This window comes from Ambystoma mexicanum, chromosome 11, assembly GCF_040938575.1.
Source record: "Ambystoma mexicanum isolate Mex_15411 chromosome 11, UKY_AmexF1_1, whole genome shotgun sequence".
In the NCBI taxonomy this organism is placed as follows: Eukaryota; Metazoa; Chordata; class Amphibia; order Caudata; family Ambystomatidae; genus Ambystoma; species Ambystoma mexicanum.
The window spans coordinates 737450899-737476516 of record NC_090934.1 but is presented as its reverse complement, the minus strand read 5'-3'; the positions used below and the strand labels follow the sequence as shown (position 1 = coordinate 737476516).

At 47.4% G+C, this 25618-nt stretch overlaps 1 protein-coding gene across 5 annotated transcripts in view; it reads left to right on the top strand.

The window, feature by feature from the left end:
• Nucleotides 1-25618, top strand: part of MICAL2 (microtubule associated monooxygenase, calponin and LIM domain containing 2) — a 1393870-nt gene that overhangs the window by 414379 nt on the left and 953873 nt on the right. For all 5 annotated transcript variants that reach the window (XM_069623638.1, XM_069623637.1, XM_069623636.1 and 2 more), the window contains exon 10: nt 18766-18892. In XM_069623638.1, the coding sequence (XP_069479739.1) occupies nt 18766-18892 (127 nt within the window). The remainder of the gene's footprint in view (nt 1-18765; nt 18893-25618) is intronic.

The window sequence follows — 25618 nt, the reverse complement described above, 5'->3', positions numbered from 1 at the left end:
TCTGGACTGACCACCACCTGATATTATTCACAGTGACAACTAGCCGGGCTACTGCCCTGTCCTCACCTGCCCCACCCCTGCCCACGAGAAACAAAAAACTAATAACAGCGGAAAATCTGATGCCTGTTATAACACCTAAATTGAATTCGCTACCAGACAGTATGGACCCAAATCTGTTAGTTGAACATTACAATGTAGCCATGACCTCAGCCCTTGATCACATAGTCCCGCTCAAGCTTAGAAATGGCAAACCTAAAAAACACCTCAATTCATGGTTCACTCCCCATTTAAAAAATCTCAGGCTGGCTAAAAGAAAACTTGAAACTATATGGAGACTCTCCCCATCAGTCAATAACAAGCTCAACCTCTCCAAAGCCTCCTCCCAATACAAGAAAGAAGTACTATTAGCCAAACAAGAAACCTACAATACTAGAATATCTAATTCAAAATCCAGTGTCAAAGAACTGTTCAGCATTCTGAAAGAACTGGAAACGCCCGTTGTACCCCAAGAAAACTGCACTAAGGATAAAAAATGGTGCTCGAGCATACAACATGCTCTAACAAATAAAGTAGCAAATCTACAAACCAAAATTGCCATCAAGAAGGCATCGCTAACACCCCACATCCCTCAGAGCGCAGCGCCACCTCCACAGCCTAATATTGAAGCCCGATTCTGCTTTTCTAAGGTATCGAACATAGAGGTAGAAAAGGTCATCCTGGGACTTAAACCGTCCAACTGCAAAGGCGACCAATGCCCAGCACAACTCATCAAGGATGCTGCAAGAGAATTAGCACCATTTATAACTAAACTAATCAACTCATCCTTTACCTCAGGCTCAGTCCCAAACAACTTAAAAGAATCTTGGGTACTGCCATTACTAAAGAAACAAACCCTTGACCCTGCCATTCCGACCAATGTCAGGCCCATCACGACTGTGCCCTTTCTTCTAAAAATTCTAGATAAAGTGGCTTACATGCAAATACAAAACTTCCTAGAGTCTAACCACTTACTTGGTACCCGTCAATCAGGATTCCGCCCACAACATGGGACCGAGACAGCGCTAATAGACCTTAAGGCCCAAATAGACGAATGCAGAGATAATGGCCAAGCTGCCCCTACTTCTCCTTCTGGACCTATCAGCAGCATTCGACTTAGTGGACCACACAGTCCTCTGTAGTCACCTGGACTCTGCAGCCCACTTCTCTAAAGAAGCCATAATCTGGATTAAGTCATTCCTAAGTAACCGGACCATGAGAGTCTTCGCTCCATCCGCCTCAGCAGATCCTATTCCCATAACTTGCGGTGTACCACAAGGGTCTTGTGTGTCACCCATCCTCTACAATGTCTTCACCGAGCCCCTCTTCGATGAAATGGATCATCTGGGTATCGCCTACACCAACTACGCAGACGATACCCAGATCCTCCTCCCACTCTCGGGAGACTACGCCAAGGACCTGGCCCTAGTGAACAGAATATATAGCATCGTTCAGGCATGGATGGCCACACACGGCTTATGCCTGAACGATGATAAAACTGAGCTTATCATCCTAGGCACCACCTCCTACATATCCAAACTTAGCCCCGATTATGACAACTTCATTATCGACGGGAACAACATAAAAGTAGCTAACGAAGTGAAAACCCTTGGATTCTACCTAGACGCCACCATGAACTTTACCAAACAAGTTAACTCCTTAGCTTCTGCCACTACATACACATGCAAACTTATCAGAGTGAGCAAACAATTCCTCTCCACAGATAGTTGCATTACACTTGCCAGAGCCTTGATACTTTCCAAATTAGACTATTGTAATGGACTCTACATTGGGGCAAATAAACAGACCATCCACAAAATTCAAGTCCTTCAGAATAATGCCTTGAGAGCAGCACTCAAAATGAATAGAAACAAGCATATATCCTCTAAGAAGAGAATACAAATGGCTCTCCACCGCAGACAAAATTCATCTCAAAATCGCCTCCCTCACCCACAAATGCTTTAACAACAAAGCTCCACCCTACCTCACGGACAGATTACGCAAAAGAACCTCTTCCAGACCTACTAGATCAGCCAACGCCAATTGCCTCCAAGTTCCGCGCTTCAAACTTTCCACCATAGGAGGAAATAGCTTCCGGTTAAGGCTGCGCACTTATGGAACTCCCTCCCTCATGACATCAGAGAACCCCAGCCCTTCGCAAACTTTAGACTGAACCTTACTAGGTGGTTAAGAGCCAAGGACAGCCAACTAAGTTAACTTGCGTGACCCTATATGCCACACTGTACATAACTGTATATAATTCATATTTCGCGACCTTGACTACGCAGGAGATTGCTCCCCTGTTCCTTGATCGCTCCTTGTACATAATTGCTTACTGTAACACTGTTGATGCCTATACTATCTGCTTATTTCATGTACGTGCAACTAGCTGAGCATATCTGTAACCAAGCTCAGCATATTTCTGCACCCTCGTATTATTCTTATGTAACTGTAACCAAGTTGAGCATATCCTTGTCTGTTTGCGCCCTGATGCTCCAGGGCATGGCGCGCCATACAAATAATAAACTAAACTATGCGGTTAGTAGTTTTGACCAGTGTTGCTGAATAAATATTCTTTTAAATGCACAATTTGCATCACATTTTAACAACCAAAAAAAACCTTGGGTTCTACTCAAAACAGTGTCACAAAAGGATGAATTCCCATTTTCCACTGTGGGCCACTTTTTCATTGGTGCCCGAGACAATGTTATGCCGCAGTTCGACCCTGGTTGCTGCTGCATGTGTAGAGTGAAATCCACCCCTCAGGCCCATACTCCCTCTGGATTCCAGTGCTGTTTACCACCACTGGCATGCCCCCTTTCTAGGGGGGGGGGCAAGGGGTGGCCTTGGGGGGCCTGGCCCCCCTGGCGCCCCTGCTAGAGCCGGGCCTGCTGTAGATCAGTCGGCATTCATTGTAATATGCCAGATTAGTTCCACATTCTATGCATTAGGGACTACAATGTAAACCATGTCAGTAACCCGTATGATGCATAGTGGGTATGGGTTTAGGGTGCCCACCAAAGGTGTTTGCTAAAAAAAAAATGCATGTTTTCTTTCAGTTGTGATCCATGAACCTATAGGCTCTAGGAGGCCAATCTACCCATGGAGCATGCCTTTGAAGGGTCTTGGGCTTGCAAATGGCCTTGTGCCAATATGAAGTCCCACCCACTACATTTTGACTTCTTAATCTGATATCGTCACAGTATGAGATTTGTCTTCCTTTCTTTTCTCCCTTTTGAGAGACAGTGTCACAAGTCTTTGAGAATAATTTGCTTATTTACAGCCGTGTGACCATTAAGCCATGGTATGATTCCATTTACAGTACAAAACACAATCTCTCTATTTGATGTGATTGAAAGCTTGTCTAGCACCAGAGCTTTACATACAGTGTGCAGCTTGTAGCATCAGCCAAAGATCCACTGGGTGGAAACTAAAACCACACACAGCTTGACTGAGAAATATTCACTCATATATATATATATATATATATATATTTATTTGAACTTGTGACAGTGTCGATGATGGATGCCCATTGCTTCAAAACCATTTACCCTTTGCTTGTTCGGTGTATTCCCCCGCCCCCACAACCCCCCGCCTCCCAATGGCTAGTGACAATGAACTTATATTTATATTCACCTTTTCTTTTTATAATAATGTTCTCCATTTGTCTATGTCCGCTTGAAAATATTAGATCTGATTGTAAGGATCCCATGTCCCACACACACACTGTAGGGGCACACCATTGACTTGATGATCAGAAATCTGGACCCTTGTGTTTGACCTGGACACCTCTCCCCTTGTCTGATCACTGGGGATGTGGACCCTTGTGTTTGACCTGGAGACCTCTCCCTCGTCTGATCACTAGGGATTTGGACCCTTGTGTTTGACCTGGAGACCTCTCCCTCATCTGATCACTAGGGATTTGGACCCTTGTGTTTGACCTGGATACCTCTCCTCTCGCCTGATCACTAGGGATCTGAACCCTTATTTGACCTGGACACCTCTCCCTTAATCTGATGACTTGGGAATCTGGACCCTTGTGTTTGACCTGGACACCTCTCCCTCGTCTGATCACTAGGGATTTGGATCCTTGTTTGACCTGGACACCTCTCCCCTTGTCTGATCACAGGGGATCTGGAACCTTGTGTTAACCCGGACACCTCTCCCCTTGTCTGATCACTGGGGAATGTTCTTTCTCTGCAGCCATTACCAGGCTTCCTTGCATTATCTTTCCTACAATGAAGATCCTACTCCTCTTCCTGCAACAGAATCGATGTGCCCATGTTTTGCTGATCCTCTCACGTTAATATTCCACAGGTGCTTATTGTTCATTCTGTTAGAGATCTCAATAATGTTGGAGCAAACCTGCTGGGGTGGTGGTGGTGGGTGGTGGTGATGGTGATGGTGGTGGTAGTTGTAGTGTTGTTCCCATTTGCAACAGCCAATTGAAATTAAACCAACCCTGCAGACATATTCAGCAGCAAAAAGGCATAACTCACTGCTGCACCTAATGGGCGATCTATGGCCATTGGGCAATCCAAGCTCCCCAGTAAGCATCTTGGGATTTGTAATTTTAGGAAGTATTTGCACAGCGTGAATATGGCATTTAGGAGCAGTGGAGCACATCATAGAAAAAGGTATTGTACCCGGAGCAGCTCACACACGAGGGCCTGCGCATAAACTAGTAGGTTGTTGGCGGCAGAGTTCAGATTAGAGACCAGAAATTAAGATATGATTTGTAGAGGGTGTGACATAATTGGGCAAGCGCTGGACACTACACTGTTCTTTGGCTGTACATCTCTACAATTTATTGCAAGGTTCTAGAGTCGGCACGTAAGCCACTGGCCCATATTTCGCACCTTACCTGTGTGAGCTTTCAGATGTCAGCCAGTGGATTTGCAGACAAGAGCACTGCTGCTCCTCACATTGTGGCACCTATGAGGCTGTGTACTCTCCCTCAACCTCCGAGTTCATATCTGGGGAGGGGACACACACACCTCCCTAAACTCAGGAAGAAAATATCCATGCTGTTTACAGACACAAGTTGAAGCCTTGTTTGGTGTCGTAGTACACTGAGCAGAAAGAACCAAGAGTCCATTGCTATAGCTATTTCAAAGGGGCATGGCATCTTGGGCTGCTTCTCTAGGTTTAAATGCAGGACCCCAGCATCGACCCTCTCTAGACTCCTGTAGATATTTCTGGATAGCAAGTTTTGACACTCATTCCAAGTGAAAAATGGCAATGCCCATGAACAAAAGTGGCCTGTACACTGTTTGTCGTAGGCTATTATATTTAGGTTTTATGGTCTGAGACGATGTCTCTGAGCTGCCATCGCAGCAAAAGCAACAAGACCCACATCCCAAGGCCAGCATGCACCCTCTGCAAATTGTCACCATTATTGATTCACTTGCCTGGCTGGGACCATCATCACCCCTCTTCAGGACCCTTCTGGTGGCCTTTGACACCCGGGCCATGTTAGGTGTACCCTTCCTGGAACCAAATATTAACCTTTTCCTTGGATGGGCTGTCTCCAGATTATTTTTGCTGCAATTATCTTGCTTGCAAGAGGCAATCTGCTTGCTTTGGTGGCATGCATAGTGGCACTTCAAGGAGCAGGTCCAAACGACTAGGGTATCCAATCAAAAGCACATGTTCTGGACTACCTTACATTGAATTTGAGTGACTGATTCTTTTTAAGAATCAGTAGAATCTGGTTCTCACACAGAAGGTCCTGGTCCCCTGAGAGACAGGTGCTTAGCCAAGAGCCGCTTTTCTGTGGTGTGCTATAATAAAGCTGAAAATGTTCTTCACAGTGGGTAGCCTTTCCTTGCTTTACCCCAGCTGTGATAGTCAGCCATATTTAGCATTTAGCCAAATTGTGTGAGGTAGCCATATTCTTGTAAAGCTAACCCATTGTCTGCCCCTCACACACTGCACCTTCGTACCTTAGAGGAAGGCTTGGGCCCATTCCACACACCCTGCACTCACATAGAACACAAACACTACCGCACAACACCCCTGGCATTAAAATAAAGCTACCTTTTAATGACAACAATTCGAATTGTAGCTTCCCACATCATTCTCTCTCCTTAAACACAACCCACCCCTGTCGAGTTCATAGTTTACCTCTGATGCGCCCATCCCCACACCATTGAGACATGGGTGACTAGCAGGGTCTTGGCCACCCTCCCATAACTTTAATGGCTGAAATAAACACACACATAATAGCACCTCCCAACTTCTCCCAAATTTGGACTCTAGTCCCTCGAGGGAGTTCAAACAATGGTGCGTTGGGACTATAATTTTCTTTTTTTTTTTTTTTTAACTTCTTTTTATTGGTTTTACAACATAACCCCCTTTCTTCCCTCTTCCCTCTTCCTCCCCCCTCCCTCTCCCCAAAGGCAGCCGCAGTATGTTTATGGTCCGATGCCTCCTCGGGCCTGCCTCAAACAGATGTCGAGTTTATAGTGGGGGGCCGGTCTCTTGGCGACCTCCCTTCTTTCCCTGGGAGTTTCCTCTGCTTTCGTCCATGTGTGTATTCGCTGGCCTTTCCAGGTAGGATTGCATTGTTCAGTGTGTGCGTTGGTCCCGATCCCGTCTCCTTCTTCCCATTTCTTCCCTTTCTCTAAGTTATGTGGTGCCCCGTCGGCGTGGGCGGGCCAATTTCTTAATTTCCTGAGTCGCTTGGGTCGTCCGTGTCATCCCTGCTTCTGCTGCCAAACAGGTCCTGCACCAGAGAGTTCCATGCCAGTAGTCTGGTCCCACTGTTGCTCTCCCCCTTTTGCGTGGCTCTCGCCCAGACTGCTGTCTCTGCTATTGCCCATTTTTGTAGGTCGGCCCACCAGCCCTCCCTCGAGGGGCCTTCGCTCTTGTTCCATGCCATCGCTATGCGGCGCTTCGCTAATATTGTCATCAAGTCTTTCATTTTTGCCACATGTGACATCTGCCGGTGCCCCCTTGGGAACAGGCCCAATAAATATGTTGCTGGCGATCTTGCCGGCATATGTATATCTGCTGTCAGCGCCTTTTCTTTCACCATATTCCAGAAGTCTGTTATCTGCGGGCATGACCAGAACATGTGCACCATGTCGGCTTGTTCGTCTCCGCAGCGCGGGCAGCACCGGGTCTGTCCGTCTCCCATCCTCGACATTCTCTTGGGAGTTAGGTATGCTCTATGCACTATGTAGATTTGCAGTTGTCTAAACCTGGCGTTCCTGGACACCTTTTTTGTGTACGTGAGGACTTTGTTCCATTCCTCATCTTCGAAGGGTTGTTGTAGTTCTTCCTCCCATTTCGTTCGTGCTTTTAATGTCTTTTTGTTGGTGTATCCCAGTAGTTGCTCATAGAGTCTGGACACAGTGTGTCCTCCCTCGGAAACATCATACCATGCATCTAGTTCTCCTTCGGTGTCCTCAGGCTCCGGCATGGTGTTCCACCTCTCCTTTATTGTCCGAACTAGGCTATTGTACAGGATGAATTGGCCCCTGTGTACATCTTGTTCATCCATCAGGGTCTGGAATTCAACCCATTGTCCGTCACGCCACAGGTCCCCTACTTGTGCTACTCCTCTGTCCTCCCATTGTGCTCTATACGTGGCCAGGCTGGCCACTCGGGTGTCTACCAGCCCCGCCAGTGGGATATGTCTTGAGCAGGGGTCTCGTATGCCTTGTGTCTTCCAGGCTCTTTTCCATAGTGTCCGGCCTAGTTGGGCTATATTGGGTAGGTCTTTGGCTTGGGCGGCTTTTATCCATAGTAGTTCTCTCAGGTGGTATCTCCGGAGTGTTGGTCCCATAAGTATTGTGTCTATCGAGGTCTCTTCACCCAGCCATCTCACCACAAATTGGAGTTGTGCTGCCAAGTAGTAGTATTCAAAATCTGGGAGTTTAATGCCCCCCCATTCGTAGCTTCTTTGTAGTGTGTCTAGTGCCACCTTGTTTCTCCCCCCTCCCCACAGGAAGGTTCTCGCCATGGTGTGTAGGTGTTTGAAAAAGGACCTTGGTATGTTATATGGGATGTTTGTAAAGTAATATAAGAGTCGGGGTAGGACCGTCATTTTTAGCAGTGCCGCCCGGCCTATCATGCCCAACGGCAACGTCTGCCAGAATTTCATGGCGTTTTCGATTTTGTCTAGGGCTACTTGTGTGTTACCTGCATGTGTTTCCATGGTGTCGTGGTAAATGTCCACTCCCAGGTATTTGAAGGTGTTCGGGGCCCATGTGATACCCAAGTGCGGCAATTGATCCGTCGGTATTGCGCGTAGGCCTGCCAGGGGAAACAGTAAGGATTTTTCCCTGTTGACCACTATTCCGGACAGCCTACCAAACGCGCGCAGCGCCTCCAGCAAGTCCTGCAGGTGGGTGCGTGGATTCTGTATGTAGAGGAGTATATCGTCTGCGTATATGGATATCTGGTGTATTTCCCCATCTATCTCTATGCCCATTTCTTTGTAGTGCATTCTTAGGAATACTGCGAACGGCTCCAGGGCCAGAATATATAACATTGGGGACAGGGGGCATCCCTGTTTTGTGCCTCGCTCTATGCTCCATTCCCTAGAAACTTGTCTACCCGTCTTGACTCTTGCTCTCGGGTCCTTGTATAGTAGTTCTATCCATCGTGTAAACCCTCGTCCAATCCCGTAATGGGTGAGCGTTCCCAGGAGCCAGTCCCATCCCACTGAGTCGAATGCTTTAATTGCATCTAGTGAGGCTACGGCACACTCCCCTCCCTCTTGGTTCGTTTTTTCTATAACATAATGGAGTCTGCGTAGGTTCCAGGACGTGTTTCGTTCTGGCACGTACCCTGTCTGGTCTGTGTGGATCAGGGTGGGTAGCACTCTTTTAAGGCGGTTAGCTAATGCCGCCGTCAGGATCTTGGAGTCCTGGTTTATTAGGGAGATCGGTCTGTAGGAGCCGCATTCGAGGGGCGGCTTACCTGGTTTAAGGATCGGGATTATTATAGATTCTGACATGCTATTCGGGAGTCTTCCTTTCTCATATGCTTCTTCTAGTGTTTCTAGCAGTCTCGGGGCTATGTCGTTTTTGTATTGTTTATAAAATTCCCCCGGGAGCCCATCTGGCCCCGGAGATTTCCCTGTCGGCAGCTGGGCGATCACGTCTGTTAGTTCCTCTACAGTGAGAGGGGCGTCTAACATTTGGGCCTGTTCCTCCGTCAATTGTGGGAGTCTGATTTCCGCGAGGGCTTCCTCTAGGTCCCCTTCTTCCGCCTCCCGGACCCTGGAGTATAAGTCCTCGTAAAATTGCGAGAACACCTCGTTTATTCCCTCTTGGGATCTAATCACCTCTCCCTGTCTATTTTGAATTTCATGAATCGGCTCCCGCCTAGTTTCCCGTTTGGTTAGCCAGGCCAGGAGCCTGCCAGGCTTGTCCCCCTCAACATGTAGTTTCTGTATATATTTCCCATAGTCGAGCCGCCCTAATCTTTCCCAGGTCTCCGCACACTGTTGTCGCAGGGTGGTGAGGTTCTCTCGTTCCGCCCCTTTCTGCCCCGCTTGTCCTTCGGCCTTCTCGATTTTCTTTTCTAGCTCATCTAGTTGTGCTAGGGTTTCTCGCCTGAGACCTCCCATTTTCCCCATCGCCTCACCTCTGACTACCACCTTAAAGGCCTCCCAGACCGTTCCTGTGCTTTCCACACTACCCACATTATGTTCGAAATAGTCTTCTATTACGTTTTGGATGTGTTCCTGGAAGCCTACGTCCGATAATGCCTCTGCCCTTAATCTCCACGTGGGTATAGGGGCTCTCCTGTGTGTGTGCGCCCATGTGATTCTCAGGGGGGCGTGGTCAGATAGGGTTCGCGCGTGTATGTGTGCCTCAGTAAATTCCCCTAGTGTCTCCTTGCCCGTAAACAGGTAGTCTATCCGTGTGAATGTCCCATGTGGGGCACTATAATGCGTGTATCCCCTCTCTTCCCCATGTACCTTCCTCCAGATGTCTTCGAGGTCGAGTTGGTCTAGTGTCTGTCGTAGTGCTCTCGCTGGTGGCGCCGCTCTCTTGTACTTATTGTCCGACCTGTCCAGCCGGGGGTCCAATGTACAATTGTGATCGCCTGCCCAGATCACCGTTGCATTCCTGTACGGGGCCAGCCGGGACGGAAGCGTCCTGAAGAAGGCCGTGGCGTCATGGTTGGGAGCATAGGTGTTCACCAGGCATATCTCCCGATTTTCTAGCATCCCGTGGACTACCAGGATTCTGCCTTCCACGTCTTTTTCCTGGTTGATGAGCTGGAATGGGACGCCCGGGGCGACCCAGGTTATTACTCCCCTTGCGTAATTAGAATATGTTGCACTATACATCTGACCTCCCCATTTTTTCTTTATTTTAGCTTGTTTTTCGGCCGTCAGGTGCGTTTCCTGCAACAGTGCAATGTGGGTCCTCGTTTTGTTCAACCAGGTATAAATTCTCAGCCTCTTGACATATGCATTCATCCCTCTGACGTTCCACGTGACAATCCTCAGGTCATCTCGGTCCTTGTGGGGATTAGTGCTCGCGGTCTGTTTTTTCCCATGGGCCCGCTCAGTGTCTTATTCTCTTGGTTTGCTCTTGTCGGGGATTTGTGTCCCTTTCTCTGGCTGTTGAGTTTTGAATCGTCTATTCGTCCGCTTTCTCGGGTTGGTTCTCTTGCTGTTGGCTGCACTCTGTTGTGGACGGTCTTACCTTGTGCTTTCCACCAGCTCTTTGTTTGTGGGTGCTGCTCCCTGAATTTGCTTTTCATGCCGATTCTTTGTGTGTGACAACTGTTGTTTCCTTTTCTGCTCTTCTTCTTTCCTTGCGGGCTTAGCCTTAACTTTCGAACTATTATAACTATTAACCTAAATAACATCAACAAACGCCCAGCCTCCCCCCATCTGCTCGGGCTCCACCGCCCTCCAGGTGCCGCTTCTTCCTCCTCGGGCATGCCTGTCGCGGCGTAGTGTCTTGAAACTGACACTATAGACTTTGTTTTTACTGGGGTTTCTCTGTGGGTCTTGGCGGTTCCACTTCCCTGAGTCTTGTGCTCCCTTTGTAAGTCTCTTTACTGTAGGCTTTTCAACTTGGAGGCTGTCGGTTTCCCCATTTCGTTATTTCCCGGTAGGGTGTCTCTACCGCCTTGTTCCCGTAGTGTTGGATTCGCATGTCGTGCTCAGTTCTAGTCCCTGTTTTGCCGGGGGGGGGTTTCTGTTTCGCTCATTTCTCTCTGCCAACTGCGGAATCCCTCGTTGGTCCATCCACTCCTGGGCGTCGGTCGTTGTCTCGAAGATCTGTGTCTTTCCGTCATGCAGTATTTTTAGTTTGGCTGGGTACAGCAGCATGAATTTCACCCCTGCCGCTCGAAGGCGCTCTTTGGTCTGCCAGAACTGGGCTCTCTGTCTTTGTACGAGAACCGTATAGTCTGGATATATTGTTATCCTGGCCCCGTTTCTTGTTATGTTCCCTCCTTCTCTTGAGAAAGTCAGGATTTTTTCCCTGTCCTTGAAGTTCATGATTTTTGCTATCATTGGTCTTGGTGGTGCTCCTGGGCGCGGTTTCTTAGTTAGCGCCCGGTGTGCCCTCTCTACTACGAAGCCTTGGGACAGGGTCTCAGCTCCCACTTCTTGGATCAGGAGGTTCTCTATGTAGTTCGTGGGGTCTCTACCTTCCTCCCCCTCTGGCAGCCCCACTATGCGTACGTTGTTGCGCCGGGCCCTGCCTTCTGCGTCTTCAGCTCTGCATTCTAGTATATTGATTCTCTCCAGTGCCTCCGACATTTGTGTTCGCGAGGTGGTTACTTCCACTGAGTTGCTCTGTACTTGTTGTTCTACTGTTGTCATCCTCTCCGCCAGGTTCCTCGTATCTTGTCTGAGGAGTCCTACATCCACCATCACTGCGTCCAGCTTGCCTTCTATCGACGTCTTTAACGCCCCTATGGCTTCTAATATGCTGCCTTCCACTTGCCTGATCTCTCCTTGCGTGGCGTATGGCTCCGGCGTAGCTTTCTCCCCTGCCTCCGGTTGCTGGTCATCACTTTTGCGGGCAAAGGTCTCCATGACTGTTTGTCTTCCTCTGCCGCTTTTTGGCTTGTCTGGCATGCTGGTACCTGCTACTCTTGGCTTGCAGTTGGGTCCTGCTTGGTCGGGGTCTGTTTGCGCTTCGGTGAGTTCTTACACGGTCCTCGCACTCACTTTCGCACTTTCCTGCGTGTGTTGGCTTTTAGTGAGCGTCTTCCTTCTGTTTCTTTTCCCCCGTTGTCCGTTTGCCGTGTCTCTCTGTAGTGTTCTCTTCCCGCACGCCTGTGGGTACTTGCAGTCTGTGTTCAGCGTGGGGCGGCTCTTCCCCTAGTCTCTGCCTTTGTTCTGGTGTTGTGGCGGGGGGTCCGTCGTGTCGGGTGGATTTGTGGCTCGTAGTTACTGTTGAGGTACTGCCCCGTGAGTTATGTTCTCTCACCCGCTTACTAGTGGTCTTTGGGGCAGCCGATTGGGCCGGGGTCTGGGTCTGTGTGTATTTCTTTTGCACACCTCGTTATGTCGGTGGCTACCTCTCTCCTCTGTGCTGTCCTTGTTGGGCCTCGGCTCCCCTCGCAGGCTCCGCAGTCTGTCTCTTGTTTCCCCGGTCTTCGTTCTGATGACTCGGCGCTGCCTCACCTCTCAGGATCTCTCGCTGCTCTGCCGGGTCTCCGCTGCTGCTGCTCACCTCCGCGTCGGCAGGGGAGGGCTCTTCTTCGGTCCGATCTGTGGGCCGCCTCCCATTCATGGGTCGCGACGTTTTTACCTTCTCCAGTTCGGTGCCACGCGATTTCTTGCAGTGCTCGGGCTCCTCCTTCGCCTGCTGCCGTCGGTACCTTGTCCTTCCGCCGCTCGGGGTGGTGCTCCGGTCCTGCTCGGGCCGGGTGTTGGTCTGCTGTCTCCCTCGGCTCCGCTCTGTACCGGCAGGGAAGGGCTCTTTTCGGTCTGGTCTGTAGACCGCCTCTCGTCCTCCGCTGCCTCACCTCTTGGGATCTCTCGTTGCTCTGCTGGGTCTCCGCTGCTGCAGTTCACCTCCACGTCTGCAGGGAAGGGCTCTTCTTCGGTCCGGTCTGTGGGCCGTCTTACGTTCTCCACTGCCTCGCCTCTCGGGTTCCCTCGTCGCTCTGCTGGGTCTCCGCTGCTGCTGCACACCTCCGCGTCGGCAGGGGAGGGCTCTTCTTCGGTCCGGTCTGTGGGCCGCCTCCCGTTCTTCACTACCTCGCCCCTCGGGCTCACCTCCGCGTCGGCAGGGAAGGGCTCTTCTTCGGTCCGGTCTGTGGGCTGCCTCACGTTCTCCAATGCCTCGCCTTTCGGGATCCCTCGTTGCTCTGCTGGGTCTCCGTTGCTGTTGCTCACCTCCGCGTCGGCAGGGAAGGGCTCTCCTTCGGTCCGATCTGTGGGCCGCCTCCTGTTCTTGAGCCACGCCGTCTTTACCTTCTCCGGTTCGGTACCGCGTTGCTGCGTGCAATGTTGTCTCTGGTTCTTCCTCCACCTGCTGCGGTTGCTGCCTCGTGTTTCCGCCGCTCTGGTGGTACTCCGGTCCTGCCTGGGCTGGATGTTGGCCGGCTATCTCACCCGGCACCGCTCTTCTCCTTCGGTCCTTCTTCGTGTGTTGGGATGCGGGTCGCTATTTCAGCGTTGTGCGCCCGCCATTTTGTTGGTGGTGCCGCGCGTCTCTCCCTCTTCCCGTTTTCACTCTTCCGACCTCCGTTTTTTCTCGGGTCTTCTCCCGTGTGTGCCTTGGGTCTTCCGATGCCTTTTCCTGGCGTTTGTTCGGTTTTCTACACTTTATTTTCGCCTTTCTCAGGATCGTTAGTCGGATCTAGTGGGAGCCTCTCGGAGTCTGCTCACGCTTGCATGGCCGCCAAAGCGTTGGGACTATAATTATGGTGAAAGGCGCTATACCAATGACTTAATTAATTTGAGTGAGTGTAGTGCAGCTTTTGAACTTGTATACGGTCACCGGGCCCATCATGGTCACCTTGGATTAGCTCCTGAAAATCTCTGGCCTCGTATTGTGGGGATGTGCAGACGTAAGCATCCACAATTTGGTAAATGTGTTTCCTTGCCCCTGGACCTATTGGCTTAGAATGGGCTTGTCAATTCAAAAGAGTCTGAGTCACTGCTAGATTGGGTCACATTGTTGAGGCAATTGCCTCCACGACTGAACCCCTGTCAGTGGAGAGAAGACTGGGGCGTTGTTGTAAAGCCTCTCTGTAGTCATCAGCACCCAGCACTCATACACAGACCTGCTGTGCAGTCTAGATTGGTCCAAGTAAGGCTTTATTATACAGTATGTACATATTCCAGTTACTCTTGTGGTATTTACAGTCACGTATGGACAGGACAGTAACATGGATGGGTATTAACAGTACTAACAGAGGAGTAGACCCACCGGCCATCCTATCATCCCAGCTCAGGCCCCCAACTGACACTCTCGGAACATTCACACGCAGATCCACTCAACATTCTCCTGAGTTGCATTCAGCATCAACATTCTGATAGCAAGCACTCCAGGCCAGTGACAAGACTACAATATAACAGGTGTCCATGTTTTAGTACCAAACAATAAATACTTTTTCTTCGTTGCACCTGAAAAGGGTTGTTTTCATTATTTCCTCAGCTGTTCGTGTGCCCACTGCATATGATTTATACGTATCCTCCCTGATTCCATTCCAAAATAATTATGGAAAACCGCTGATCCAAAAATGAATTAACATGAATGTCTACTCAACAATTTATTTTTCTATTCTGATTTCGTTTCAAACCTACTAATTAGTCTATTTTGCCAAGTTTTTTAAATTATAATTTAAGTGAACTTTGTTTGCCTAAACAAATCTACAATTTAACAATCTATCAAGAAAAATGCAGACAAAAACGAGTGGTTTTCTCACAAGGCAGAATCCTGCTCCCACTTGAAGTAGATGTATCCACCACAGATAGGCGCACACAATCCCATTATTGTGGATTATTTGATGCACCTTTCCCTGGAATCGTGGATTAGTTCAGATGATCGTATGCCATTTAGAATAGGGAGTAGTCCTAGTTTGAAGACCCGGTTTAATCTTGCACACATATCGAGGTGCTTCAGTCGAGCACCAGGAAGTCGAAGCATTTCTATGCTAGTTTAAAGATAATCATGTAGAGCTTAAACGTGTGGCAGTGTGTTTCTCTCCTCACTTGCTGGGCAAGTGATGGGAAGGATAAAGGGGAGCTTGCAAACTTCATTCAGTGAAATATGCTGCATTGGATTTCTCCAGGAGGGTCCTTAAAACAATTGGTATTTTGTAAATCCATATCCTCATTCATTATCTTGACTTTTTATAGGTTTTATAAAGTGACAAAACCCTGAGGTATAGAAGCCCTGTGCAAATTCTGTTACAAAGATTGATTGGAGACTTTTCAACATAGACGGGCAAGATCTTCATTTTATGAATTTGTAGTAGTTTGAATTCTGCAGTTTACACCAGAGACAGTTTCCAGGGTGCGCTTTGGGGTACACTTCAATTTACTGAAAGAGTCCTTTCTCTGTATCTTTTAGGTTGTTCTTTGGTGCTACAAGTGTGCATGCTGGAGAAGGGCCTACTCTGTGGCTGGTGTAGTTGAAAGCCCTTTTGTAGGTTCTATGGTAAATTACTATAAAGGTTTAGGTGAAGCACACATATTGCAGTTGGTCTTAGCATTTAGTGATGTCTCATCACCCCTAAGCATACTTTGCTCTTCGATTATTGCAAAGTCTGCATTTTTACCTCTCAGTACGATTTCCATTAACTGAAACCAGTACAAAACTCTTGGAACTATTTTTCTCCAAGTTAATTGTTGCTATGAGATTTTCAGACATGATTGTACACTTAGGAGTGCAGGTTCCTAAAACCGATAATTCTGGCTTGATTACAACCAGGGTAGGAAATAGGTCGGAACAAAACCGAGCTGTGCTCTGGCAACGTTTGTCTTGTCGGAGCGCCATTCCACTGAGGCCTAAATATCAGGCCCCAATATCTGCTCCCAAGCCGGTAGTACTCACATAGCGGGTGTCCCAACAACCCCCGCACTGCATGGGGCCTTGCCAAATCAGATCTGGGTGGGTTCCCACCCATCCGGGTTAAGGCTGGGCCGTGGCTTGCAGCGCGTGAAGCAGGCGCGCAGTAGGGGTTGGAGCTGACCGTGAAATGTCATACGTGTCGCATGCCACGTTCAGCTCCAACCCCTGCTCCTCTCGCAGCTCATATACAGGAACCAGGAAGCTCTCCAGCTTCCTGTTTCTGAGCAGCATGGAGGAGCCGAGGGTGGCATGGAGTGATGGACCGAAGCTGGGAAAACAGATGAGGCTTTTTCATTTGATGTGTATTTTGCACGTGTGAAGTGCGTGTCAGATGTATGTATGTATGTGCTATGGGTCAGTGAGTGGTGGGTGAATGAGTTGAAAGGTGATAGTGTGTATGTTTGCATGTTCTGGGTGGCTACGTGCCTGTGTGGATAATGCAGTGTGATTGGATGTGAGAGAAGGTGTATGAGTGAGTGACTGGTGGGTGAATGATTAGGAATGTGAGTGTGTGTTTGAATGTTCTGGGTGGGAGGGTGTGTTCCCTTGTGGAGAATGCAGTGCAAGTGGACGTGAAAGGTTTATGGGTGAGTGAGGTGGAATGTGTGTGTGAGAGTGAATGTTAGGAGTGTGTTCCACTGTGAGTGTATGTGGGCGAGTGACTGGGGTGAATGGGTAGGAAAGTGATATTGTGTGTGAATGTCTTTGGTGGGTTCATTCCTTTGGGGTGAATGTAGTCTGAATGAATGGGAGAGGAGATGTATGGGTGGGTGAAAGGGGATGCCTGCGTATGTATGTATGTATGTGTGTGTGTAAAGCCCTCGGAGACTGGGGATCACAGGAGTATTTTTGACACATCCTTTATTGACTTTGCATGTTTTACTGATATTTTCGAGCAAAACAAAGTTCATGTGTGTCATTACCTGGCTAGACTGGCATTTTGTTGCAGCCAGTCTAGGCATTGCTTACTGTAACATGACTTTTTATTACTCATCATCTTTGCTAAAGCAAGCATGATAACTAGTATTACCTCATTAGACTAACGTTTTGGTGTAGCGGCCTGTATTTCTTACTGTAGCATGACCTCTTATTAACTGAGCATCTATGATAAAGCAAGCATAAGTGTTCTTATGGGTCTAGACTGGCTTGCATTGCAACCATTTTTGACATGTTTTCCTATTGTGACATGTCACTTTAAATGGCAAAACCAATGGGAGCATGTTCTTACATAGGAGTACTGACATATATTGTCAGCGCCTGCTTTGTGCTTATTGCCAGTAATGATACTATAAAAAAAATCTCAAACGAACGTGAGTAATTTCTTATATGGGCATACGAGCATGGAAATGTATGGACACAGTCAGCATGAAAACGTTTTTTATACTGGCATAACAATTCATTGGGAAGTGCGCCTGTGTACTTTTGGTACCTTGCATCTGTTGTACTTTTTCCACAACTTACCCTGCAAAACAGATTGCAAACTGCCTGGCCTTTTACACACATTTTCACAAATTGTGCCGTGTATTGCACCATTTTAACCCATTATTCAAAACATTTTCTCAGAGGTGGGGGAAGAATGCCCATGACCCTCAAACCCGTTTTCATTAGTTCGGGCTCTCTCACTACACTCGGTTGCAATCGCATACGTCTTGCAAATATTTACACCCTCCAATACAACTGACCAGCAACCACTGATGGCTGGCATATTTGGGGACCCCTCTTTCTATGCTAGGTGAAACTTTTAAGCTTTCATTAAAAAAAACATTTGCTTCTTTCACTTAGTAGTAAGTAGTGCATGCCCCTGTAGCGGCATAATCGTCATGGACATTTCGCACACATGGTGGTCCGGGCCGACGAGAGGTGTGGCATGTCTTGTGCTTTGAGGAGCTTGGGGCTTCAGCATGAATAGCAGGGGGGGCCCCAAATCCTGTGCTACGCCACTGGCTGGGAGGTCTCGCACACAAACCGGCTTCAGGAGACGCGCACAAGCCCCATGCACAGAACCGTCAAAACCTTGCTGTGTTAAGCTGTCCAATTGAGTATAAATGTCTTGCAATTTAAACACATTTTTCAGTTAGGGTCAGTATTGAGACAAATGAAAAGAGCTAAGAATCCAATTTGCATTAATTGATCAGAAGTGGTTTATGCACATTTCCAATGTAAAATGTTGGTAATGCTCTGCTTTTATGCAAATCGCCAAGTTAAAATAGGGTGCTGCTGATCGACTGGGGCTGGTGCTCCACACCTCAATCCCGCCCACAACCCCCAATACCCACAAAGTCCATTTTCTTTTTCTTTTTTCATTTCCAGGACTGATGACCATTTTTGATGGTTTGCCAACGATGCAATGGAACTGTAGGTTGTTTAATAAACTACTAAATCGATCAGGCCATTTGTGAATTTTGATTGGATGCTATCACAATTTACAGAATAAGTAGTTTTATGACCTAGTTTTCGACACTCCTATATCTCATCAGGTGACCCTACATATTAAGTTTCTCGGATTTGCTGTATGCTTTGGGCCTTTGGCAACAGCAAGAACTGTAGATTTCTCAACCAAAGTTTAGGTAGTCCTCCAGTGGTCCACTGAACACTGTTCTTGCTCCCGTGCACGAACTTTCATGATCTTTGATGCGATGGTTGGCGAGGGTGTGAGGTAAAGTAAACGAGTAATGTTTTGAAAATGTCTGCTTACCTTTCTCCTACTCAGAGAGAGCCTGTATCGACTGCTGCCTCAGACAACTCCAGAAAACATCAGCAAGAACTTTGACCAGTACACGATTGATCCCGGAACACGCTATCCAAATCTGAATTCCAGCTGTGTGCGACCCAATCAGGTTAGTGATTTCTGAAAAGGCTGCGTTGTTCAAATGTTCTGATAAAGGTAGCACCCTTTTTTTCTTCTCTAGGCTATCGAGTCATTTTCAGGTAATTCGTGACAAGATTGTCATGATCGGGTAAACCTATATCAGCATTGCAGATGGTTCTGCTAGCGATAGTATAGTATGGCTTATGCAAGCCTTTAATAGGGTAAGTGTAATCGATTGTGTAGATTGTATTCTGAAAAGAAATCCCAGAGGTCAAGTGGGTGAAACAAACATGGCTATGGAAACAGTGGCCCCATTGTGAGCTTTTCACTGCCTTAAAGCTAAGCTAGGTTGCAGCCTTCTTAAACCATGCCCAGCAATATCTTTATATTTGGGGGAAAAGGTCTGTGATAAATGGGTTGTCTGCTTGGATCAATAAGTAAATAAAGCACACTGGCCTTGATGCTCAGTTTCACAACGCTCAACCAAGTATTAAAATGCTTGTAGCATTAAACCATATATACTGATGCTGGGTGCCTCAGAACAAGGGCTTGACCATAAAATGGCTGCACCCTCAGTCGCTCCCTTGGGGTTGAAGGGCTGTTGGGCTATGACGTTTCCTTCCCCTGCACAGCATTTTGGAAAGATCTTGGGGCAAGGATGATGTGCACATGTTCAGTGCCCAAATGCAGATAAATCCTATTAGAATTAAGCGTTAACCATGTGTTCCAGGGGCTGGAATGGGTGATAATGACCTGTGGGCCGAGTAAAGCCCTTAGTGTAGCAAAGTTGTTTAACGCCACCCGTTCCAGCCCTTGGAATGGGTGCTCAACACTACTAGCACCCGTCCCATGGGCTGGGACAAGGATAAAGTAATCTCTTGCTGTGAATGTATTGCATTGCAGCGTCCCATTCGTGAAAAGAAAATACTGTACAAACATGGCCACCATGAAAAAGGTGGTCGGGCTCTGTACGGAGCCCCTGTTCCAATTCCATGGCGGCCAAACAGGCCAGAGCAGAAGGTGTGGCTGCATCAGCTGTGGCAGCAGCACTCGCCACTGCCGCAATAAGGTAAGTGAGGAGAGGGGGATTGTGGAAAAAAAGGGAATGGCGGGTGGGGTGAAGATGGAGGATGCACTGGTCATCAGACTGCTTGGAACATGGGCTAGATCGGCAGTATTTGCCCATGTTCCTAACCTCCTGATTGGCTGCCCGCCCCTGCCCCCCCCCCTCGGCCCCCTTACAGTGTGCTAATTGTGTGCATAGGATAGTTGAGACCGCACAATATCCAGACTGGCTCGAGAACCAGCATTACTTGTGAAACACTGATCACAATAGCAACTGTCAATGAAACTCTTCATTAAAGGTTGGGGGGTGCTGTCTTCCGAGTCCTTCATGCAGTATTTTTCAGTTCACAATTGTTCTCTGATCAGAAGACTTCCATGGTCCCCTTTTTATTTGTTGTGTTGATTGCATCCGAGGAATGGAGCAAGGATCTAATTTCATGTGAATAGTCTGGTTAAAATGGGCAGGGAGCTGGCTTTGAGGATAACCTACACTGAACCGCTTGAAACATTGGTTTTCCACCATATCAGTTTGCATCTTGTTCTGTTTAGAGTTTAAATGGTGTGCACATATCGCCACCCAAAAGACATTACATCATAGGGAGGATGACATCAAGTACTGAGGGGCGGGTGGTGATGTTGGCCGTGTATTATGAGGAATTCAAAGCCCACAGCCATATGTAGCAAGCATTGGTAAATACAATATGTGGCATAACTCTTATTTTTTTTCTTTTTTGTCGCTGCCAATTATTGGGGACCATTGCCCCAATATGTGGCATCAATTGCCAGCTGGAGAAAAATACCAAATATTGCCATCACATGCCCAGAAAACATCATTTCCAAGCACTGATTTTATAAACCAGGGTTGCCTTTAATATGTACCGATACTGCCAGCATTTACCAGGTGATGTCATGATATGGCATAGTTTCACCTCTTTTCCAGATGGTTACCATCATGTGCCCAATGTTGTGGCTACATCTTGTCCAGCCTAGGAAGTGTTCTACTGTACCCACAGAAAGGGCAAAGTGATATCATACCTTCCAGAAATCAATATTCTCATACCCCAAAAGTAGTTTTACTAACAAGTTATTGGTGTGCTTTTCAAATTCAAATGTTATGTTTTTCAAGTGGTCTAGAAGAGGGTGCGGATTGCATTGCAATGCTTAATGTTGTGGCATCTTCTGCGGCATGCATAGTTGTTAGCTTGCATGTGCGAATACCTCCTGTCATTGGTTCTGCAGATCATGAAACGAGAGAAAGAAACATAGCAGAGCATGCAGTAATTGTTTGTAGAATAGTGCATAGAGAAGAGGTGCATAGTGTATTGAAATAGTAGAGACTATGCAACAGCTGGGCCACATTTTTCATTGGACTCTGCACTATGCTCTGGGCTCTATGCAAAGGAGGAAAGGCAGTGGAAATAAAAAGTGCATGAAACCCTTCGACCACTATCTACAGTTGTGGTTTCTGCTACTCTTTACATGCAGCATACATGCACATGGCAGGCATTGTGACAGCTGCACTGAATTTGTCATGGGACCCAGCTGTATGCGAAGTGTCACAGCACTATAGGAGGAAAGGTAGTGGCACTTAGTGTTTGAAGCCCTTGAGCAAGTGTCTACAGTTTGGAGCTCTGCTATGCTTTACATGCAGTGTGCATGCATGCGCAGTCAATCAGACTTGTGCAATTGTACAGAATCGGGGATCCAGATGAAGCAAGTGGCAGAAACACAATGGGTGAGAGATTGCCTTTTGTTCAAGTCTATTATTTGCTGTATGCTTTTCTGGATTGTCACATGCTGCTCCCGACTGGTCATTAATGTCAGTAGAGTTGCAGTCACTGTGTTGACTTAAAACGATCACCACAGACCTGTACATTTTTGGCTCTCCAGACATTTCGGGCCACAACTCCCTTCAGCCCTAGCCAGCATCGTCAAGGGCAGTGTACAGGAGGGCAGGAAATTCACAGACGGGCCCATAGGTCAGTGCTCACCCTCTAGTACTTGTAAGACAGGATAGCTGCACCATGTGAAGGATGGGGGTGCAGGATTCACTTACTCCAACACGACTCATTAATGAGTACTCAGTAGTTCGGCAAAGGGAAGTCTGTTTAATGACAAGTACATCAAACAGGGAAACAAATGGGAATCAGCATCGTTGCAATCACCTGTCTCGCTCCAACTTCCACGAACTTCAGTTGAACAGCACTTCTTATAGGCAATATTCGTCATCATTGACGTCTAATTCTACAAAACTCGTCATGCAATATAATTGGTTAGGAAAGGTAACTAAAGTATAGGTGCTATATCTGTATATGATAGTAGAGCATGCGGATTGGATCATTCTTATCGGGTGGGAGTCTATGCCCCTCCCTCTACATCACACATGATAGACGTCACTACAAGTACGACGTCTCATTGGTTCTACGATATATAGGACCCTAGATAACTTGGTCCATTGTGATTGGGCAGGTTACACCCATAGACATACATTTCCACTTTTAATTAGCAGCATGCAGAATGGACACCCAGGTGCCTGGTGTCCCAGGTTTCTCCCGCCCTCCCTTCCATCAATCAGTATCTTGGGGCTAGGTGTCAATTAGTTGGCTGGGTATGGTCTCGGAACTGCAGCCTCTTATCGGGAGAAGTTATGGCACCCTTGGATCTGGATGACATCAGACGTTGGTAATTCTTTGCGCCTGTCTTGGTCACATGTCCGTTCACCGTGAATCTGCTTCAGTTTCCAGCTTTTAGTGTATTTAATTCTGTTTTCGGCCTCGCCACCTGCATGGGCCTCCCTTATCTTGACCTTCATGGGGCAGGCTGGTATGCTCTGAAGTTTGAGTCTTGTTAGCTGACGCTCTCCTCCCTTTCTCTGGATGACCTCGATTTCCTAGGCATGAGCCGCTCTTTAAGTTTTGATTCCGCTCCTTCTCTTGTCTCTGGCTGGGTTACGAAACTTGGCCTGTCAGGCCTCAGCAGCCTGGGTACATTCTGCTTTTTCAAAATGGAGTCGCACTTGTATAGCGTGCCTTATTCAGGTAGATATAGTTGGCGCTTGCCGCTCTATTCTTCTACTAATCATTGCAAGCAGTATTGTTTTCTTTTAGCTTCTTGCGTTCCAAGCCTATTTACACATGTTTACCTGGTCGGTTGCTTCCATCTTGTCTCGTAGCAACGTTTCCTTACGTTTTAACATTGTCTCTTCTCTGTGTCCATTACATTTATTTTTGTAGCTACTCGCACTGGCCTGCTTGTCTTCGATAGCCACTTTTCGTCCCTTTGCGAGTCTGTCCAGGCCCTTGTGTCATTTCCACTGGCCTTGCATTAAGGCTCTTTGGGTCTCTTGACGGACCGTCTGTAGGTACTCTTCGTTTCGTATCAGCGGCTGGTACGGCTGTCTGATAGGGTACTGTGCTGCCCAGGGTTGTCTGGTTATGGGCACTTCAAAAGGTATGGATCTTCTGATGTACACTGGGCAGAGCCCCAGTGAAGCTCTTTGTTGGTTCATTTGTTCCTCATACGTCACATACCTTGGTGAGTACTCTCTTGGTACCTCGAAATGAGGGGTAGGGGTGCAGGCCATGTCTGGGACCTCTTCTACACTCCCCCCCTCTGGTCCGTTCATCCACCACTTCTGCAATCTCCTTTGCATTTATTTCTCCGGTGTCATGCTCATAGTCTTCAGGGTTTGTACATGATGGTGTGAATGTGTGTCTTAGGTTCCATATTTTTATCACCCCTTTCAAACTCCCTGCTGTTTTCACATGCTCATCTTTGTTCCAGGTCATTTGCTGACATTGTCCATTTGGGCTTCAGTAGATCCATTTTCCTTCATACCTTCTTTGTTTCTTAGGCTATGTTAACTTTGTTCCTTCTGGCGCAAATTTGCTGGCCTTCACAAAGTCTCTTATTTCTTCATCAGTCAGGTCTCTGGGCTTCCATCCTGGTTCGACATCAACCATTATTTTCATCCCTATGGCTTTCTTTGCAGTTTTCTGGCATTGTGTAATGATTATCTTGATAACACAGAATCCTAGCAGTACCATTGCTAATAGTGCTCCCAGAAACTTGAATATATCTGCCATTCATTGTGTGACCCACGAGAATAGGTCTCCAAACCAGCTGTAATTGTCCACTTCATCACTTTCATCGATCATCTGGTTTTTCAAGTTTGTCCACATATTTATAGCTTCTATTAAGGTTCCGTTTTCTTCATCGTGCGATGGTATAAATGTGCAACATGATTCTCCGATTTTTGCACAGACACCTCCATCCATTGCTGTGATCATGTCCAGCACATATCTGTCAGTCTGATTGCTCTCAGCTCTTCTTTGACCGCGTTAAATCCTTTTATGGTGGTATTGGTGGTCTGCAATAACTCCCATCTGGTTATCTGCAACCATTTAGCATTCACTCCAATTTGGATGTGTGGCAAGAGCATCGTGGTGAATAATGTTGATGTGAGGCTGAACAGCCTGTGTTCGTATGGGATTGCATGGAATGCCTCTTCTGATTTGGTAGAAAAGTAATTTTCTCTTCATTCTGGATACCAATTCCACAGATCTCCTTCTTAGATGAGCATCTGCTTTTGGGAAACTGTCCAACTTCAGGTAATTCTTAGGGATCACTAGAGCGGGAACGTGGACATTCACCAGTTAGCATATGCCTCCCCAGTTTTTCGGCAGCCTAGTGTATGCCTTGGATCCACACGCCCAGTAAGGGTCCATAATAACTGCGGTTCCTTGTGCCATTCCTGGGGCTTCAAAGATTTGTCTACAGTTTACATTCTCTCCCATCTTCCTCGTGCCATTATTTCGGGAGCATACTTTTGGGCTTTCCAGTGGTACTATCTGCAGGGGTCCCCCTCTGTCTTCGACCCATTTTAGCAGCTTGACCAGTTTTGGCCATAGAGGTTTGCACAACCTCTGCGAGTTCTCTATTGCTTCTCGGCAGGCTCCAAAGACCATCCAAGCTCGGCGGATTAGTACTCCTTCTTCCCATCCATCTGGGGAGACCACAGTTACCCAAATCTACATTTGGCCTCTGTTCTTCCAGGTCTGCGCCTCTTCTGCAGATTTTCCTTGAACGTTCAATCTTGGGTTTATTACCCAACATGTTCCTGATCCTTTGACACCTGGATTCTCGTATCTGATCACGTAATTCCTTGTGTGCGCCCTGTTTCTTGTCTTAATGTCCTGGACGTAGCCATCTTCATCCGGGTAATCCTCTTCGTTGGCCCATATCAACGAGGCGTCTCTTCCCATAAATTGTCCTCTGGTGTTGCACATTGCTACATGTGATATACAGTGTACTGTGGGTACATCAATTTCTACAGCCACTAATATCTTGGATTTTCCCATACTCTATGGTAGGAGTGCACAGATGAAGCATTCTCCTTCTGACTCACTTCGTCCTACTTCCTTCATGTGCTGGTACCATATGTTTCTGAGGCGGGCTGTGGTGTCCAGGTAATCATTGAGTTCATTGTTGTCTTCAAGTGGGTTTCTCTTAATCCTCAATGTCCTTTTGTAGTTAGCTATAACCACATCTCTAAATGCGTCTATAGGACTCTTTCTTGTTGGAGGATTCTTGGGCATGCTTGTTAGCAGAGTGGGTTTCATTACCTGTATCGTCGTGGGAGAAGGTTTTGCATTTCTTTTCCTTTTGTAATTTTTCGTCGATGTTCTCT